At 48.6% G+C, this 20,298-nt stretch overlaps 1 protein-coding gene across 1 annotated transcript; it reads left to right on the top strand.

Annotated features, from left to right (window-relative positions):
• The first annotated feature begins 1,397 nt into the window (after positions 1-1,397).
• On the top strand, positions 1,398-19,898 carry LOC147097783 (vascular cell adhesion protein 1-like). The gene is made up of 4 exons (XM_085971899.1): positions 1,398-1,781; positions 2,467-2,781; positions 16,808-17,089; positions 18,719-19,898. Exons 1-4 carry the CDS (start codon positions 1,589-1,591, stop codon positions 18,922-18,924), a joined length of 996 nt encoding a protein of 331 aa, XP_085828025.1. The 5' UTR covers positions 1,398-1,588; the 3' UTR covers positions 18,925-19,898.
• Positions 19,899-20,298: the final 400 nt, after the last annotated feature.

The following is a 20,298-nucleotide window of genomic DNA, read 5'->3' as shown; positions in this document are numbered from 1 at the left end:
TGGATATAAACTGCCGCAGGGTAAGAATCGGACTCGTCGCCACTGTTAAGTCTGTGTGTTCTAGTTGTAATTACTAACACAGACTACAAGATTAAAGTTCAACAGGTCTTTACTGGTTGGAGGTCAGGACTATACTAAATACAATATTACCACACAGTGCTTATATACCGGTGGTCACCACCGGTATTACGTATACAGCAGCCAGAGAAAGTAGTACATCTCTTAAGGTGGAACAGGCTTAAGTTCTCTTAAGGTGGAACAGGTTACATACACCACACAAACCACGCCAAGTTAGCGAGGTGGACCGTCAGGCTGAAGGGCTTGGAGGGTTTGAGATGTCCAGTGTTCAGGTGAGTGATGGGTGCATGAGTGCAGAGGTAATTGTGTTTGGTGTGTGTAAAGTGTTTAAAGAAGTTTTACTTACCTTTACTTACTAATGCAGGCTTCCTTCCTTCAGGTCTCGGGAGTCCCTCATCTCATCGGCACAGAAATCAGAATGGCCGCGAGCTGTCAAAAGTTGCAGCGTTCAGCTTTCTGTTCTGGAGAGATCTCTAAATCAGCCTGAGAGGAAGGAATTAACTTAGAGTACAGATTGTCAGTGTTTCACAGCTTCAAACAGCTGTCAAACGCTGATATTTCATCTGTCAAAAGCTCTTGACAGATGAAATGTCAATCTGTGACATCACTTGTTGCTGGGTGGCCCTTAATTGGCCTGCAGAGCCCGCTGGGCGGGCTCAACAAGGTCAATCAAGGGAAAATCGAGTGGGTTGGCCACACCTTGAGGGAGGCGGGACTACAACCCCAAAAGTGGGAGTCCCGCCTCCTACTCGCCTCCATTGATAAAATCCAGCCCATAGAGTACAAAAGCAAGGAAGTTATAATGAACTTTTATAAGACACTGTTAGGCCACAACTGGAGTATTGTGTCCAATTCTGGGCACCGCACTTTAGGAAGGATGTGAAAGCTTTAGCGAGACTGCAGAAAAGATTTACAAGAATGGTTCCAAGGATGAGGGACTTCAGTTATGTGGATAGACTGGAGAGGCTGGGGTTGTTCTCCTCAGAGCAGAGAAGCTTGAGAGGAGATTTGATAGAGGTGTTCAAAATCATGAGGGGTCTGGACAGAGTAGAGAGAAACTGTTCCCATTGGCGGAAGGGTTGAGAACCAGAGGACACAGATTTAAGGTGATTGTCAGAAGATCCAAAGGCAACATGAGGAAAAACTTTTTACGCAGCGAGTGGTTAGGATCTGGAATGCACTGCCTGAAAGGGTGCTGGAGGCAGATTCAATTGTGGCTTTCAAAAGGGAATTGGATAAGTACCTGAAGGAAAAAACATTGCAGGACTATGAGGAAAGGGCGGGGGAGTAGGACTAGCAGAAGTGCTCCAGCAGAGAGCCGGCATGGGCACGACGAGCTAAATGACCTCCTACTGTGCTGTAACTATTCTATGATTTACTGTGATTTCTTTCCCTGGCAGCAAACGTGGCTGGATTTGAGGTTTGGATCGACACAAACCCCTCAGCTGTGGAATTTGGAGACTCTCTGGAGGTGATCTGCCGTACAACATGTACACAGCCAATAATAGATATGGAATATAAACCAGGGATACATCCGAACAGAACATATGGTATTAACTGGTCCACAGACTATTTCCCAAGTGTTCAGGAATGGGATTTTGCAGCACCTTGCAATGTAATCTGTAAATCAGCACCTTGCAGTGTAATCTGTAAATCTGACAGTTATCAGCAGAAGGAGGCGAAAAAGGTGGTCACAATATACAGTAAGAGAAAACTCTTGTTCTAACATATTTGATTACCTGGCATCAAAGGGAGGTGGAGACGGGGTAAACTCTTTAAGGATGTCCAGAATGTTTCTGATTTAGGGTAGCCTGGTGCTGGTGAGATACTGAACTGTGGTGCAGAGTGGTATGAAGTGGGTTTACACTCACACACAGTTTGATCCTAATCTCAGCTGGGTTAATGGACAGTCATCAAATGAAGGTGAGGCTAGTAAACCAGGTCTAAGACTTAACAGAAGGAAGTTCATATCCTACCATTCCATGGTGTATCATTAGAATCTTTAAGTAAAGGTAGTGAAACCCTTTGGAAACCCAAGTTTCTGAACAATGTTTGAAGAAGCAGCACTTTTACTTTTTCCATCATTTGTACAACTTCTACGTACAAATATGAAGTGCCTTCATCTCGTGGGGAGAAGTCACCTCGGGATGTTGTTGCTTTCACAGAATATCAGTCGATCTGTCCCCAGCTCTGCCTCAGTTTGGGTGGACATTTAGTGGTTTTTCCTCCATTGGGAGCAACAGTACTGTTCACTCGTATAGTAAGGGAAGGTCTGTCAGTGAATTGTTTCTGGATGTGAATCATATATTGAATTGCAGGGGAGAGTGGTATGAATATTCAGACACATTATTTCAGTGAATTCTGTTAACTGTGATCCTCCTTTAACAGATCGAGAGTTAACCATTACTTCACCTCCTGAAGGGCTGGAAGTTAACAAAACATATAGTCTGGAGTGCACTGGTCCCAGGGTCTATCCAAACAATAAGCTCATACTCACATGGCTGAGAGGGAGGGAGATTGTTCAGAACGTTTCCACAGAAGAACCAGGTTTCCCGGATGATGATCAAAGATTGAGGAATGTTTTCAATTTCACTGCAAGTACGTCAGATGACGGAAAGGAGTACGCCTGCTTGGCAGAAGTGGACTTGGGCTCTAACATTACAAAGCCAATCACAAACTCCTCGGTGACTCTGAAAACTTACTGTAAGTTCCACTTCAGTCGTAATGGGTTGGTTTTCCTCTTTTAGAGAATGGGTTAAAACCTCATGAACCTGAGTGAGGGAAACAAGCAGTGGGTGCAGAAAATAAATAGGAACAGTCTACTGGAAACAACACAGGAGAGGTATCAGGATGGGGAGGGGGGATATTGGTAAACTGCAATAATCCATCAGCACAAAGTGCAGTGATGGAAAGGCCAATGCAATCTCAGGATCGGTAGCTGGAGGGACAGAGCACCAGTCCTTGGAAATACTAGGCAGCTTTTACAAAGCAGTAGCCCACTCCAGCTCGAGTAGTGTGTACAGTGCTGGACACTGGACCACAGGGGGACATCCTGGCCTGTGGGGAGCACACAGGACAACTCAGGTGATGAATGGGATTGGGTATTGAGCAATGGGCACTGGGAATATTTACACCGAAGGGTTTAGGACTTTCAAGGGAACAGATAAATTCGATCCCAGAGCAATGTTTAGTATTAACACAAGTTCTTGGAAATGGCAACATGGACTCAAACGTAGACAGGAAAAGGTCAATGGATGTCGCACGGGCGGAGTGTTTTGTCTCAAATGACCTGTAACGGTGCCAGGCAGAGGCTTCCCAACAGGAATGGAAATCTGTGGGAGTCATACTGGACCCGCTCGCACACCTCCTCGTGGTCAATAGAGACTGAGACCGACAACAACAATGGTCAGTAATTTCCCCGTACCTGCTCCCACTCTGCCGCCATGACTTTGCCGAAATTCGGCGTAAATGGACTTTCTGCCTCATTCCGGTCAAGTTACGGTGGCGGAATGGGAGAAACGCTGGGAAAATTACTGGCCAATAACAACTTTCATTTATGTATAAAAATGTCCCAAGGTGCTTCACAGAGTAGTAATAAAATACGATGGATGGCGAGTCAAAGAAGGAGATATTAGGAGGTGAGGGAGCATTTTAAGGAGAGTCATAAAGGATGAGAGTGAGGTGGAGAGGCAGAGGGATTTAGGAAGGGAATTCCTGGGCATGGGGCCTACATGAGAAACACTGGGGACTTAAGCTCGCGCTGCAACACAGAACTCACAGACGGGAGCGGCGAGAGGTTTGTGGGAATGAGAATCCCTGAGTTCAGCCTGGAGTGCAGGGCGTGTTTGGGGGAAACATACTGAATAAGGAAACTGTGCCTTGGTCTCAAGTGCTCAAAACTCATGAGAGTCGGTGATACAACATTTGATGCAATATCTGAGTGGGTGCACAATTTCTTTCGGATGGGGATCGAGAGGCAACTTTGGGGGGATGGCCTCAGGGCATGGAGGTTTAAAAAGGCTGCTTTCTGAATGCAGTGAGAGACTTTTTAATATCGATCTTTACTGTGCATTGCCACCCAGTGGATCTGTAATGGGGCTGTATGCTGACACACGGCTGACTTCATAGAAAGAAATACAGTTGCACTGCTGGGTTTGGCACTAGCATTACATGACAGGTCTTCATGCCTTTCCCAACACAGCTGACTCCTGCCCTCATCCAGTCATCAAACGGTCTTGAGCCTAGAAATTTGATTGCACTCTCGGCCTGTTTTCAGGAACAGAGTGCGCAGTGGCTGAGAACGCAGGGCGCAGGGAGCGCAGGAGAGAGGGCGCGCAAGGTGGAGGGAGCACAGGTGGCAGGGTACTCGGGGCAAGATGCGCGGGAGGCAGGGAACGCAAGGGGCAGGGAGAGCAGTGGGCAGGGAGTGCAGGGGTCAGGGAGCGCAGGGGACAATGCACTCGGGGCAAGACGCGCAGGGGGCAGGGAACACACGGGTCATGGCGCGCGGGGTCAGGGAGCGCAGCGGGCAGAGGTCGGGCGCGCAGGAGTCAGGGTATGAAGGGGTCATGGCGCGCAGGGTCAGGGGGCACAGTGGGCAGGGCGGGAGGGGTCAGGGCACTCAGGGAAGCAGGGCGTGCAGGGGGCAGGGTGCGCAGGGGCCAGAGAATGCAGGGGTCAGGAAGAGCACTGCTCACGCCTGGTAACTTGGTCCCAGGCAGCATGTTAAATTTGTGCTGGGACCTCATTAAAATGAGTCAGAGGTGGAGCTAGTGCCTCCCATACTATTCAGTGGCTGCACGACCTTTGCGGGGTGGACCGGTGGGCGGAATTTGGACGTCTCTGACTCCACTTAATGGCAGCCAGCACCTCGTAAAGGGGCGGTGCACTCTAGCTGTAAGTGCTAGGCAGCTTGTACACCAGCACTAGCCCACTCCACCTCAGGTACACTACACTATAGGACAGAGTATAAATCAAGAAATAATGGGGGGTTGTAAGAAAGGTACTGAAATAATCATGGGCGATCTTAATCTTCATATAGATTGGACAAATCAAATTGGCAAAAGCAGCCTTGAGGACGAGTTCATAGAATGTATTCGGGACAGTTTCTTAAAACAATACGTTGTGGAACCGACCAGGGAGCAGGCAATTTTAGATCTGGTAATGAAACAGGATTAATTAATGATCTCATAGTAAAGGATCCTCTAGGGAAGAGTGATCATAACATGATGGAATTCCACATTCAGTTTGAAGGTGAGAAACTTGGGTCTGAAACTAGAGTATTAAACTTAAATAAATGCAATTACAAAGTTATGAGGAGAGAGTTGGCTAAAGTGGACTGGGAAAATAGATTAGAAGGTAAGACGGAAGAAAAGTAGTGGCAGACATTTAAAGAGATATTTCATGACTCTCAACAAAGATATATTTCATTGAGAAAGAAAGACTCGAAGAGAAGGATGAACCATCCGTGGCTAACCAAGGAAGCTAAGGATGGTATCAAATTGAAAGAAAAGGCATGCAATGTTGCAAAGATTAGTGGTAGGCCAGAAGATTGGGAAAATCTTAGAAACCAGCAAAGGATGACTAAAAAAATAATGAAGAGGGAGAAAATAGCTTATGAGAGTAAACTAGCAAGGAATATAAAAACTGACAGTAAGAGCTTCTACAAGTATATGAAAAGGAAGAGAGTAGCTAAAGTAAACGTTGGTCCCTTAGAGGACGAGACTGGGGAAATAATAATGGGAAACAAGGAAATAGCAGAGGCATTGAACAAATATTTTGTATCTGTCTTCACAGTAGAGGACACTAAAAACATCCCAGTAATAGTAGAAAATCAAGGGGCAAAAGGGAGGGAGGAACTTAAAACAATCACTATCACTCGAGAAAAAGCGCTAGGCAAACTTACGGGTCTAAAGGCTGACAAGTCCCCATGACCTGATAACCTGCATCCTAGGGTCTTAAAAGAAGTGGTGACAGAGATAGTGGATGCATTGGTTGTAATCTTCCAAAATTGCCTTGACTCTGGAAAAGTCCCAGCGGATTGGAAAACCACAAATGTAACGCCCTTATTCAAAAAAGGAGGGAGACAGAAAGCAGGAAACTATAGGCCATTTAGCCTAACATCTGTCATTGGCAAAATGCCCGAATCCATTATTAAGGAAGTAATAGCATGGCATTTTGAAAATCATAATACAATCAAACAGTGTCAACATGGTTTTATGAAAGGGAAATTGTGTTTGACAAATCTATTAGAGTTCTTTGAGGAGGTAACGGGAAACCAGGATAAAGGGAAACCAGTAGATGTAGTGTATTTGGATTTCCAAAAGTCATTCAACAAGGTGCCACATAAAAGGTTACTGCATAAGATAAGAGCTCATGGTGTTGGGGGTAATGGCCCAGAAATTCCGTTCACAGGCCTCCCACGGGCGGAGGGCTGCGATCCGGAAAAATCTGCGCCTGGACCGGAGGGCTCCTGGGAGGCGCAGAGTTCCGATGCTGGGCCTCTCCAAACTGCCGGTGCGCAGGGCACACGTATCCCAGAGGCGCAGGCGGTTCGCAGCATCCCTGGGATCATGTTGGCCATGGGGAGCCAATCAGAGAAGGGAATCTCCATTCATACATTTGACAGGAAGACCTGTCAAATATATGAATAGAGATCACCCCCAAAAACATAGTAAAACTTTAAATAATTTTTTTTTTAAATCACATTTTTAAAATGACTTTAAATTACATAAATTAAGGCCTAGAAATTCAGTTGGCTGCGCCAGCCGTTAGCGCCTTAGGAGGAGCAGATCTCGAGCGCTAGACGCTTAGCGCCCGGGCGCCACGCGATCTGCGCCTCGCCCCAACTTCAGTAGACATTTAGCGCCGGCGCAAAGTCTTTGCGCGCGCTCATCTGCGCGCGCAGATCATGACGTCATTTCGTCGTGCAACGCCCTTTGTGCGCCCGGAACCGGAACTTCATTCACGCCGCCCCATTGTGCGCCGGGCGGCCCGAACGACTGTTGAGTGGAACGGTACACAACCGAGGCGGGCCGCGGGGAGCGCAAATTAAAGGGCACTTACCCTGCACTATAAAGGGCAGCCATTTTGCAGCATTCACTCTTGTGCAACGCATTTTTGGAGAGAGACCAAGGAAGAGAGCTTACTGCTTTGGCCCAACACTAGGACAGGTATTTTTGGCTTCAGGCCAGAGCTTTGCAAATCTCTTTGCCTGCATTGAGATCTCAGTGTTTGCCAGCATATTATGGGGGCTGCATTGGGTGCCAACGCTGAGTTGCAGCATTATGTCGGAAGGGCTTACAGACGCCGTGAGAGAGTGGCAGCCCTGGCTAGACGCAGAGGGGGCAACAAGCGTCGCCAAGTGAGGCCTTACCCACCCAGGGTATACCGCCAGCAGTTCTCCTATCTCAACATGTCTGCCGCGCAGTGTGTTAGGAGGCTGCGATTCAGAAGGGAGGTGGTTGCAGACATCTGCCAGCTGCTTCACAGAGATCTGCGTCCACAGCTGATGCGCAGGACGTCTCTGTCGGTGGCAGTGAAGGTGACGGTGGCTCTCAACTTCTATGCCACCGGCTCCTTCCAATCCGCTGCTGGGGACATCGCTAACATCTCCCAGTTCGCCGTGCATTGCTGCATCCGCCAGGTGACCAATGCCCTTTTCAGAAGGAGACGTCAATTCATCTCCTTCCCCATGACCCTGGACAAGCAGCAGCAGCGTGCAGTGGGATTTGCAAGAATAGCAGGCTTCCCCATGGTGCAGGGCGCCATTGACTGCACGCATGTGGCTTTACGGGCACCTCTGGAGCATGCCGAGGATTACCGCAACCGGAAGGGCTACCATTCCCTCAACGTACAGCTGGTGTGTGACCACAGGCAGCGCATCCTAGCTGTCAATGCCCGCTTTCCAGGCAGCAGCCACGATGCCTTTATCCTGCGACAGACAACTGTGGCTGACATGTTCCAGGCACAGCCTCAACCAAGAGGATGGCTTATCGGGGACAAAGGCTATCCTTTGTGTACCTGGCTCATGACCCCGCTCCGCGCGCCCACGACCCCTGCTGAAGAGGCATACAACGAGAGCCATCAAGCGACCAGGAACCTCATCGAACAAACAATCGGCGTCCTGAAGCAATGGTTCCGCTGTCTGGATCGCTCCGGCGGAGCCCTCCAGTATTCGCAGGAGCAAGTCTCCCAATTCGTCATCGTTTGCTGCATGCTGCACAACCTGGCTATCCGCAGGACTCAGGCACTGCCACCTCACGTTGGACCACCACCTCAGGAGGAGGAGCAGGAGGAGCATGAGGAGGAGGAGGAGGAGGAGTACCAGCCCAGGAGGGAGGCAGAAGGTCCAAGGGCCGCCCGTCGGCGGCTTATTGAACGTCACTTCTAGGCCCCCTGTCAGGGAATGGCTTGTGCCAATGAAAGAACATGATTGCAGCCGCTCCGCAAGCCCTCAGCCGGTTAAGGCAACAAACACTTCAAAGATCAAACATGGACAATGTGAATAAATAAAATTGTTTATTGTACAAACTCAGGGCCCTTCCCACATGAAAACCAAAAACACACGAAACCCCCAAAAAACACTCACACACATGACTCACTCCCACAAACTGGGGAGGATTAACAAAAGATGTAAACAAAAATGGCCTTCATCCTCGGCCTTCACAAAACACCCATTCCAAAAATCAAAACATTTGGACACACCCTCTACTTTGTGGCCCGCGAGGGCGATGCCTTCTGCAAACTTTGGCGGCCCCTACACGCCCTGCTGCTCCTCCTCAAAGTGAGGCCAGTGGCTGCTGCAAGGCTGGGGGAAGGCTCCTGAGGGGCACATGTCATGACGGCAGATGCCCTTGGGGGTCGGCCTAGACGAGGTCTGGCCCTCGAGGGGCCGGCTGGTGAATGCTGCAGCTGTGGCTGGGCAGCATCAGTCGCAGCAGCAGCTCGTGGCAGCTCCACTGGGGGAGTGGCAGTGGCGGCTGGAGGAATGGGGGCAAGCTGGCGGATGGCAGGCGCTCGCTGGTCGCCTGAGACACTGGCACTCGCCCGGGCGAGCACTGCAGCATGCGCAGCGATCTGCCGAGGGACAGACCGCTGTGCTGCTGCAGCGCGCCGGGTGCCCTGGCGATGCCTAGCTGACACAGCGAGTGTGGCAGCAGTGAGTGCCCGTGTTGCCCTGTTCTGTGACCGCATCAGAGCAGCCAGTGACTGCACGGCACCACTGATCACCTGGCCAGTCGCTGCCTGAGCTGCCCCGAATTCCGCACGACTCGCTGCCTGAGCTGCCCCGAATTCCACCCGACTCGCTGCCTGATCTGCCCCGAATTCCGCCAAACTGGTGGCCTGTGAGGCCCCAAATTCGGTCACACTCCGAGACAGGGACTCGATGGCCTCAGGCATCCGTGCCACTACCCCCATGAGCTCCGTGTGCCGGCGCTCCGAGTCCGCGGACATGTCCTCGAGGCGGCGCATCTCCTCGGCGTTGACCGTCTCCGGACTGGATGCCGGACTCTCCCTCTGGGGAGAAGGCCGCCAAGCTGGCCGACCCTTCCTGCGTTGCTGGATGCCGCTGGGCCCAGCAATTGGACTCCCCTCCGACCCTTCCCCCCTCTGGGGAGAAGGCCGCTGAGCTTCCACCCCCCTCCCGCGTTTCTGCAGGCCGCTGGTCCCAGGAGCTACACTCCCCTCCGACACTTCCCCCAGGCTCCCCTCCAAGGAAGACGTCTCCCCTACATTGGCATGGCTTGCCCTGATGGGCTGCCTTCCTCTTGCTCCTCCTCCTCCTCCTCTTCTGAGGGGCTGTCACTGGCAACTTCAGGGACCTCCTCCTCACCATCTGAAAGCAGGAAGGCACAAGAGTAGCTTTAGAGTGAGGAGAGGGCGTCAGCGAGGGATGCATGAGTGGTGGCATTCAGCGCATTGGTCAGACAGTGGCAAAGGATGTAGATCTGATGCGCAAGTGGGACGAGAGAGGTCCAAAAGGTGATGTCATTACCATTGGTGCCCAGAACAGGGTCGGCATCTCCAGATGCAACGGGGCCAATCACCCGGGCACCCATGATGCGCTCCATGCGCTGTTGCAGCTCGGTGAGCGGCTGGATCTGGGGTCCGCCTCCCCCGGTCTCAGTCCGGCTCCTCTTATTATTGGCCAGCTTGGCCTGCAAGAGAAAGGACGGCCTCTAAGTACAGTGTGTAGCCCTGATCTTGTGTGCACTGCCTCCCATGGTGGAATAGCCTGGCCAGTGTGTAGCCCTGATCTTGTGTGCACTGCCTCCCATGGTCGAATAGCCTGGCCAGTGTGTTAAGTGCACAATGTGCAATTGATGTTCATGACTGTCCCATAGCTGCTGCATGAGGGCTGGCCATTAGGGCTTTCAGGTCCCTTTGCCCATAATGTGAGGTGCAAATGCAAGGATGAGGAGGACACTGGAAAGGGTACTCACCCTGACAATCCTGGCGAGGTCATTTAGCTTTTTGCGGCATTGTACAGCGCTCCTGGGGACCTCACTGTTGGATGTCACCCTGGTGGTGACATGCCTCCAGGCTTTCCGGTAGACGCGGGCCGGCGGCTTCTTCCCATTGTCCAGAAACAAAATATGGCGTCTCTTCTCCACAGCGCCAACCAGATCATGCTCTGCGAAGCGCTGCGCTCGTTCACGGGCCTTCTCCATACTTTCAGGCGCTATTTGGGTCCATCAGCAGTGTTCAGGCCTAGCTGGAGGGCTGCAGTGTCCAGGGCGTGGCAGCGGACCAACTCGACCCTTCCCCCTTAAGAGCTGGCCGGCGCCAGGGTGTCTGCAGTCAATCAAGAAATGGCCGCACCTGCGCTGCGCCCGGCCTCGGCGGTATCGCTCAGCACCTCCGGCTTAGCGCCTAAAGAGAGCCGTGCATCGCCAGTTTTAGCGCTCGAGCAAACTCTTAGGGCGAAGCTAATGAATATCGGCGAAGTGGCCTCGAATTTGCGCCGGGCGCAAACTTTAGCGGCCGCCCGACTTTACCGCCCCAAAAGTGGCTATAATGAATTTCTAGGCCACTGTTTATTGGCCTGGCATAAATAAGGACATTGAGAACATGATAGGCAAATGTGAGACATGTCAGAAACACCAAAACAAACAAGCAAAGGAACCAATGATAGTAGCTGACATACCAACAGCACCATGGCAAAATGTTGGTATGGACCTTTTTCATTTAAATGGTAAAGACTATCTAATAGTGATTGACTACTATTCTAACTATCCTGAGATGGCGCTGCTCTCAAGCACCACAGCAAGCAGTGTCATAGTGCATGTGAAATCCATCTTCGCTAGACATGGAATTCCCAGGATTGCCGTTAGCGACAATGGTCCGTGCTTCAACTGTAAGGAGTGGCAACAGTTTGCAGCACATTATGACTTTCAGCACATCACATTCAGTCCTTTGTATGCTCAGTCAAATGGTAAGGCAGAGAAAGGTGTTCAAGTTCTCAAGCAGCTACTGAAGAAAGCGACAGAAAGCAAGTCTGATCCTTATCTCGCCCTGCTGAGCTACCGAGCCTCACCTTTAGACTGTGGTTCTTCACCTGCTGAACTACTAATGGGTTGCAAGTTGCGCACCACGCTACCCTGCTGTGCAAAAGAACAGCAAAGTGAGGAACTGAGACAGAGACTTCAACTGTTAAAGCTGAAACAGAAATCATACTATGACAAGTCATCCAAAACTCTAAAACCATTGACAAGGGATGATGTTGTCAGGATTGAGGATCCAGATGCATGGAACAGGAAAGCTACAGTTCTTGAGGAAGTAGGACCAAGGTCATACACTGTTAGAACTGAGGAAGGACAGATTCTCAGGAGGAACCGCCGTTCCCTCCTAAAAACACAAGAGACTATTCAAGAGCAGATTGATGACAATGCCGCAACTGCATCTTGTCATTCACCGCCAGAACAATCTCATGAAGACACATCAGACTTACCCGTGTTGAGAAGATCCACACGTGAAGTAAAAAAGCCTGATAGACTTAATCTTTGAGTACAATGTAAAGCTTTGAAAATGTGTTGACTGTTTTGAAAATGTTTATGTTTATAGAGCACTAACAAAAGTGTTACTGATATTATCTTTATTGTTTTCTTGAAAGTTGATTGATATTGATTTTGTTAAACCTCAAAGAAAGGGGGATGTAATGATCAATAACATGTCATTCTATAGTGGACACTAGGTGGAGCCGTAGAGCTGTGTAGAGCTGTATATAGCTGTATGTATATAAGACTACACTACCCAGCTGTATGTATATTAAGACTACATTACCCATGAGGCACTAGGCTACCCACAAGGCAGCAGTCAAGATGGATGCCTCTACAGATACTGTACCTAGTCCACATGTGCTCAATAAAGTGTCTAGCAAAAGCTAGCTGTGTTCATAATAAGAATGTCTATTAATTAATGAACATAAGACAAGGGGCTGGGAAAATCGCTCCCAAAGGGCTGGATTTTCTGAATGGGAAGCTTTTGGAGGCGTGACTGCTACTTGCCAGGTTTTAGTCATGCCTCCATCAGCTTCTGGCCAACCAGTGGGAATTTACCCTGATTGACCTTGTTAAGCCCACCCGGCTGGCTCAGCAGGCCAATTAGGGGGAAGTCATAGAAACATAGAAGATAGGAGCAGGAGTAGGCCATTCGGCCCTTCGAGCCTGCTCCGCCATTCAATGAGATCATGGCTGATCATCCAAATTCAGTACCCTGTCCCTGCCTTCTCACCATATCGCTTGATCCCTTTAGCCTCAAGAAATATATCCAACTCTTTCTTGAATATATTTAATGAACTGGCCTCCACCGCCCTCTGTGGCAGAGAATTCCACAGGTTCACCACTCTCTGGGTGAAGAAATTCCTCCTCATTTCAGTCCTAAATGGCTTACCCCTTATCCTTAGACTATGACCCCTGGTTCTGGACTCCCCAGCCATCAGAAACATCCTTTCTGCATCTAGTCTGTCCAGACCTGACAGAATTTTATAGGTTTCGATGAGATCCCCTCTCAATCTTCTAAACTCCAGTGAGTATAAGCCCAATTGACACAATCTCTCCTCATACGTCATTCCTGCCATCCCAGGTACCAGCCTGGTGATTCTTCGCGGCACTCCCTCCATGGCAAGAACGTCCTTCCTCAGGTAAGGTGACCAAAACTGCACACAATACTCAAGGTGCGGTCTCACCAAGGCCCTGTACAACTGCAGCAAGACATCCTTGTTCTTGTACTCGAACCCTCTTGCTACGAAGGCCAACATACCATTTGCCTTCTTAACCGCCTGCTGCACCTGCATGCTTACCTTCAGCGACTGGTGCACAAGAACACCCAGGTCCCTTTGCACTTCCCCTTCTCCCAATCTATTGCCATTCAAATAATAATCTGCCTTCCTGTTTTTGCCACCAAAGTGGATAACCTCACATTTATCCACATTATAGTGCATTTGCCATGTTTCTGCCCAATCACTCAACCTGTCCAAATCGTACTGGAGTTTCACGACATCCTCCTCACAGCATACCCTCCCACCCAGCTTTGTGTCGTCTGCAAATTTGGAGATATTACATCCAATTCCCTCGTCCAGATCATTAATATATATTGTGAACAGCTGGGGTCCTAGGACCGATCGTTGCGGTACCCCACTAGTCACTGCCTGCCACTCGGAAAACGACCCGTTTATTCCAACTCTTTGCTTTCTGTCCACCAACCAGTTCTCTATCCAAGTCAATACCTTGCCCCCAATCCCATGTGCCTTAATTTTGCACGCTAACCTCTTATGTGGGACCTTATCGAAAGCCTTCTGAAAGTCCAAATACACCACATCCACTGGTTCTCCCTTATCTATTTTACCAGTTACATCCTCAAAAAATTCCAGTAGATTAGTCAAGCATGATTTACCTTTTGTAAATCCATGTTGACTTTGTCCGATCCTGTCACTGCTTTCCAAGTGCTCTGCTATTACATCTTTTATAATGGACTCTAGCATTTTCCCCACTACCGATGTCAGGCTTACCGGTCTATAATTCCCCGCCTTTTCTCTACCACCTTTTTTGAATAGTGGGGTAACATTACCTACCCGCCAATCCATGGGTACCATTCCAGAGTCTATTGAGTTCTGGAAGATGACCAGCAATGCATCTACTATTTCTAGGGCCACTTCCTTAAGTACCCTGGGATGTAGATTATCAGGCCCTGGGGATTTATCGGCCTTCAGTCCCATCAATTTTCCTAACACCATTTCCCTACAAATACTGATTTCTTTCAGTTCCACCCTTTCATCAGACCCTATGTTCCGCGGTATTTCTGGGAGGTTATTTGTGTCCTCCTTTGTGAAGACAGAACCAAAATATGTATTTAGTTGGTCAGCCATTTCTTTGCTCCCCATTATAAATTCCCCCAATTCTGACTGTAAGGGACCTACGCTTGACTTCACCAATCTTTTTCTCATTACATATCTATGACAGAGCACGTCAACGTATGACGTGTCATCTGTCAAGAACTTTTGAAAGAAGAAATGTCGTTTGACAGCTCTGTGAAGCTGTCAACCACTGACATTCTGTGTAGTTTGATGAGGCCATGTGTTCAGGACTCATCAAACCTTTCTACTTTGCAGAAATCAGCTGGCTGTTGTATCTCTACAATGGAGATGTCAGGGACTCCGGCTCCACAGAGGCTGAAGGCTGCAGGTAGAAACAAAGGTAAGTTAACATTTTCTAACACTTTACACTCACCTCACATACTTACCACTCCACACTTACACCCATCACTCACCTCTACATCGGACTTTCAGACCCCTCCTACTCCCGCAGACCTCCTACGCACCTCCTTCCCCCAGGTCTGGAAGCCCGCACTTCAGGATGAAAAATGGGGATAATCCTATTTTCTGCCTGTTAACTACCCAACATCGAGCCCATAGAGTACGGAAACTGTGCCTTGGTCTCAAGTGCTCAAAACTCATGAGAGTCGGTGATATAACATTTGATGCAATATCTGAGTGGGTGCACAATTTCTTTCGGGTGGGGATCCAGCAGCAACTTTGGATGAATGGCCTCAGGGCATGGAGGTTTAAAAAGGCTGCTTTCTGAATGCAGTGAGAGACTTTTTAATGTCAACCATTACAGTGCATTGCCACTCAGTCGATCTGTAATGGTCCACAGAGCAGCAGTGATACACGCCCTGCTGTATGCCTCAGAGACATGGACCATGTACAGCAGGCACCTCAAAGCACTGGAGAGGTACCACCAACGCTGCCTCCGTAAGATCCTGCAAATCCATTGGCAGAATAGGCACACCAACGTCAGTGTTCTCGCTCAGGCCAACATCCCCAGCATCGAAGCTTTGACCACGCTCGATCAGCTCCAATGGACGGGTCACATTGTCCACATGCCCGATACAAGACTCCCAAAACAAGCGCTCTACTCAGAGCTCCAACACGTCAAGAGAGCCCCAGGTGGGCAGAGGAAACGCTTCAAGGACACCCTCAAAGTCTCCTTGAAAAAGTTTAACATCCCCACCGACACCTGGGAATCCTTGGCCCAACACCGCACAAAGTGGAGGAGAAGCATCCGGGAAGGTGCCGAACACCTCGAGTCTCTTCGCCGGGAGCAAGCGGAAGCCAAGCGCAGGCAGCGCAAGGAGCGCACGTCAACCCAAGCACCCCACCCACCCGCCCCTTCAACCATCGTCTGCCCCACTTGTGACAGAGACTGTAGATCCCGCATTGGACTCATCAGTCACCTGAGAACTTATTTTTAATGTGGAAGCAAGTCATCCTTGGTTCCGAGGGATGGCCTAAGAAGAAGAAGAACAAGAAGAGATGAGAGAATGGGGCTGCATGCTTACACACGGCTGACTTCATAGAAAGAAATACAGTTGCACTGCTGGGTTTGGCACTAGCATTACATGACAGGTCTTCATGCCTTTCCCAACACAGCTGACTCCTGCCCTCATCCAGTCATGAAACGGTCTTGAGCCTAGAAATTTGATTGCACTCTCGGCCCGTTTTCAGGAGCAGAGTGCGAGGTGGGCAAGGCATACAGGGAGAAAGACGCACAGGGGGCAGGGAGAACACGGGATAGGGCGAGCAGGGGACACGACACGCAGGTTTAAAAATGGTGCAGCATCAGCAAAACCACCTTCGCAGCAGTCAGAATAAAGTTTTCACAGTCAGTAAACAGGCCAGAAAATGCTCAAATGTTAATCAGCCTCAACTAACCTGTAAGTACTGGATGAGCCCTTTAAATAGCACTGCTGAAGGGTCCTTCCTGCCCGTTAGTGCCACGAGTTGCTGGGCGAGTTTACCATGTGGCAAATCTGGCACTGGGGCAGCCCAATATCACAAAAGGGTGCAACAAGCATAAGGCCCTAATCTGAATAATTTATTCAGCAACAACTTACATTTATATAGCGCATTTAATGTAGCAAAACATCCCAAGCTGCTTAACATTCATTGTTTTAAATAGTTCTGGCCTGTGCCCTGGGCGACTAAGGAGCAGCCTGATCCAATCTGGTGGGCTGCGCACTTCCGGCACCATATTGGATGCTTAGGCAGCTGTTTAATACATTTGAATTTCTAGGCCTTGGTTTCTGTACCAACAGAGGAATGTGTCGCACATTGACACGGCTGGGATTGGGAACTCACTGGCAATGAGGTTGAACTTGTGTCCCACAATGCTGTGCTGCTGCTCCAAACACCTTCCTACTCTCATATTTTTTAACATTTCTTTTCCAGATAAACCACAAGACCCAACCATATCAGTAAATAACAAACCCGTGTCAGTGTTTCCAGTAAACGTCAGTAAAGGTGATGCGGTTACAATGACCTGCGACTCCAGTGCAAACCCCCCGGCTACATTAGAGTGGGAAGACCCCAGTAACGGCAGCAACGTTGAGATTGGCCCTCCTGGAGTCCTCCGTATTCCCCAAGTGACATCAGAACATCAAGGAATTTATAAATGTCGAGCTATCAATAAATATGGAACTGATGAGAAGGAAGTGGACCTCAGGGTCACAGGTCAGTTTGTAATCTTGGTCACAATTCATATAAAATGAAAAATAATTAACCCTTTGAGGACTGAAGCAGCATTTCTGTTACCCCCAATAAATCCTGATTGCTTTGTCGGTTTACTTAATTCTGTTATTTATTTATTTTATCCGAGTTTTCTTCTCTTCCCCTATCTTTAAGACTCCTGTTCCACGCCACACTTGCTGGCGAAGGGACAAATGGGCAAACTACTGCCTGCCTCTAACAATGCTGCTTTGTAACTGGCCTCTGGGACATTGGTACGAGTGGCCCAGAGTGACACTCCCTTCCACTTGTCTCTCTTTGTGTGGAAGCCCCTTACTCCTGCTCTGTGTTTGCCCAGACTGCCCGGGCAATAACTCAGCAGGAGGGGAGTTGCAGCTGTGAATCCACATGCTGCCAGTCCATGGTGCAGGGTGTTGGCAGCTCAGTGCGCTGCATCACACGGCTGGGCATCAACTCTAATAGTGAGGGGGGCAACCTCAGTGAAAAACAACAACAGGAGATGCTGCAAACACAGCAGGTCAGTCAGAATCTGTGGAGTGAACGGGTGGTGCATGCTTTGGGCTGAAAAATGAAAGATGAACAAGAACTTTAATAGAATTAGAAGCAAATTGGAGGGACAAACAAACAGAGAGGAAATATCAGTGAAATGGCCTGGAACCTGCTTTAGAGAAAAATAGGAAATTGTTAGATGACCTTCATATCAGAGAATGGGAAGATGCATTAAATGAATTAAATGTAATAGAGGGACAAGGAGTGTGTGAGTAGGTAAAGAGAGAAAATGGGAGAGATTAAAAAGATGGAACACCTGCTGATCAGGCCTGAGATTGAAACAGAAAAGCCTGGTAAAACACATGGGGGGTTGTTTGCGCCTCCCGTTAGCACCTAAAGAGGGAGCTAATGAGGCGCAAAGCAACTAGCGCCCGGGCGCGGTGATGTTTGCGCCGCTCATGAAATTAACTAGCCATTTTGCGGCAGCGCTAAACACTACCACCACGATCTCCTGCGCCGGCAGATTGTGACGTCAGTCGTGTGCGCAGCGTCCCGTTAGCACCCCGGACCGGATATTGAATGGCGCCCCCTGCCTTACCGCCTGCCGCTAGCAACGACAGGTTGAGGGGAGCGTTATGCTGTCTGAAAGGGACTAGGGGAGCGCTATTTAAAGGCGACCGCTTCCTGCCTTTTTTGTCGGTGACATTTTTGCACCACACATTCTGAGAGAGAGAGGGAGAGACTTCTGGAGAGATTCAACACTGTGTGAGGAGTTTTGAGTACTGAGCAGCACTTTGCAGGTTTATTTTGATTTGCCCTTTGTTGCTTCGCCAGCGCTCTGAGGTAGCGCCTCGCTCCCCGGCCTTTGCGCCATAAGACAGGTGTGAAGCGCCTGATTTAGCACTCCAATCACCTCCAGGGGCGATAAAAGCCAAGTTTGCTGTCGGAGGCGATAATTAGCGCCAGGCGCTAAACTTTGTGCACGGCCGATAATGGCGCCCCAAACGGGGCGATACTGAATTTTTCCCCCATGGATTTTGGAAATGAATCAGGAATTCTGTAATAAATATATTGCCCTGGGATTGCCAATCACTTGTGTAACTGTTTTTTTGAATGTTTTCATAGATGAAATATGGATACTACTTCTGGTGATCCTAGGAATCATATTCGCACTGATCATTGTTGCACTCATTGTTGTCTTGTGCAAGAAATCCAGTGCCCATAAAAGAGGACTATATAAAGTACACAAAGCAAAACCCAACAACAATCCACAGGTCCCCAATGGAAATGAACATCAGGAGACTCTCCCTTTAAAGAAACTTGATCCATGACCTGGTGGGATAATGACAATTACGAACAGGTTGAACCAATAAAAATGATATTACATGTGGTGATTTTGGGGAGAAATCCCAAGGATCCTGTTGTTGAGATTGTTATTGAGGGAAGCCGCTGATTGCAGTGTTAAAGTCTTCTCGCAGCAATTAACGTACTAACTGTAAGGACAGCTCATTGCTGAGATTGCTCTGTATTTTTGGGCTGTTTGGGCAGTTTTTGAATCACTGTGTTTAAAAGTTTATTTTGATTTCCACAAACACTGGATATTCACCTGAACTCTGGTATCTAGAGGGGTTCAGCACTGATAACCACAGAGCTCTGCGAAAACAACTTTCTTTCTCACTAACTGAAATGAAGGCTAGATGTAAGACTTGTTTATACTGTACAATAATCTATTTCTGTCATGACTGTTTGCTTCAATGGCATAAATATTGCTTTTACAATGTATATTTTACAAGCAGATGTGTTCTTGGTCCATCGTTGCTACTGTTTGCTGAACACATGCTGTGTATACTGTGACAGTTCATTAATGTAACATGCATAGTATAAGAATTGCAACAGAAATGGTTAAGTGCTACTTCTTGTGAAGGTGTGCGGGTGTTTTTTTGCCATCTTGCTGATATTTGGTAATAATATAACAACTGTTTATGACAATAAGTGTAGTTTATAACCTAGGGATTGCAGCACTAATAGTCTAAAACAATTTGATTTTGCTGCTGTTTAAAGTCTTGCGGAGTTTGCTAACACACTGCGTTTTGTATATCCGAATGGTGACATTGGGAAAGGTAACTTTTGAACCTGAGTTGCTGCTTTAATAAATAATGTTAATACTGAATGCTTCATACCTAAACTGAACTTTCCTAATCTAAATAATCTAAATAATGCGTATATTCTGCTTTGCTTTCTGACAATACTGTCCGTGATTAGCTGATAATAATGTGTACAATACAAGTAAACTCCACTGAAATTACTCTGAAATAGATTCAAATTAATCTGACCAGTTCATGGAAGAGACTGGATGAACTAAAAATAAGCGGCGGGCGGGCGGGGGGGAGGTTGCGGCGGGCGGGGGGGTAGCGGTGGGTGGGGGGTAGCAGTGATAGGGGTAGCAGTTGCCACACGGTAGGTAGCGGTGGCGATCGGAAGGGGATCGTTGTCCGGCACCAGCCTATGTTCTTTAATTGCTGGATCGGTAACAAGAATCCTGCTCCTCCTGGCTCCACATTGAAGTAAGCATATTTCAAACACTTGTCTTGTTGATTGTGGCCCAACGGGTGACTCCTTTAAGGATCGCCTGTTAGGCCGCATGTAGACCAGGTTTTCTTGAATGCAGTCGGCTGCCTTGGGGCAGACCAATTTTGCAGTGGGGG

Source organism: Somniosus microcephalus, chromosome 31, assembly GCF_052327205.1.
Source record: "Somniosus microcephalus isolate GS21.2 chromosome 31, FLI_Smic_1.0, whole genome shotgun sequence".
Lineage (NCBI taxonomy): Eukaryota > Metazoa > Chordata > Chondrichthyes > Squaliformes > Somniosidae > Somniosus > Somniosus microcephalus.
The sequence above is the reverse complement of the archived record's forward strand: the minus strand, read 5'-3'. Positions and strand labels throughout refer to the sequence as shown.

Coding starts and splice junctions, on each gene's coding strand:
- LOC147097783 (XM_085971899.1), top strand. CDS start 1,589: ATGGAATATAAACCAGGGATACATCCGAACAGAACATATGGTATTAAC. Junction 2,782..16,807: donor GGTGACTCTGAAAACTTACT/GTAAGTTCCACT, acceptor TTTCTTTTCCAG/ATAAACCACAAGACCCAACC. Junction 17,090..18,718: donor AGTGGACCTCAGGGTCACAG/GTCAGTTTGTAA, acceptor ATGTTTTCATAG/ATGAAATATGGATACTACTT.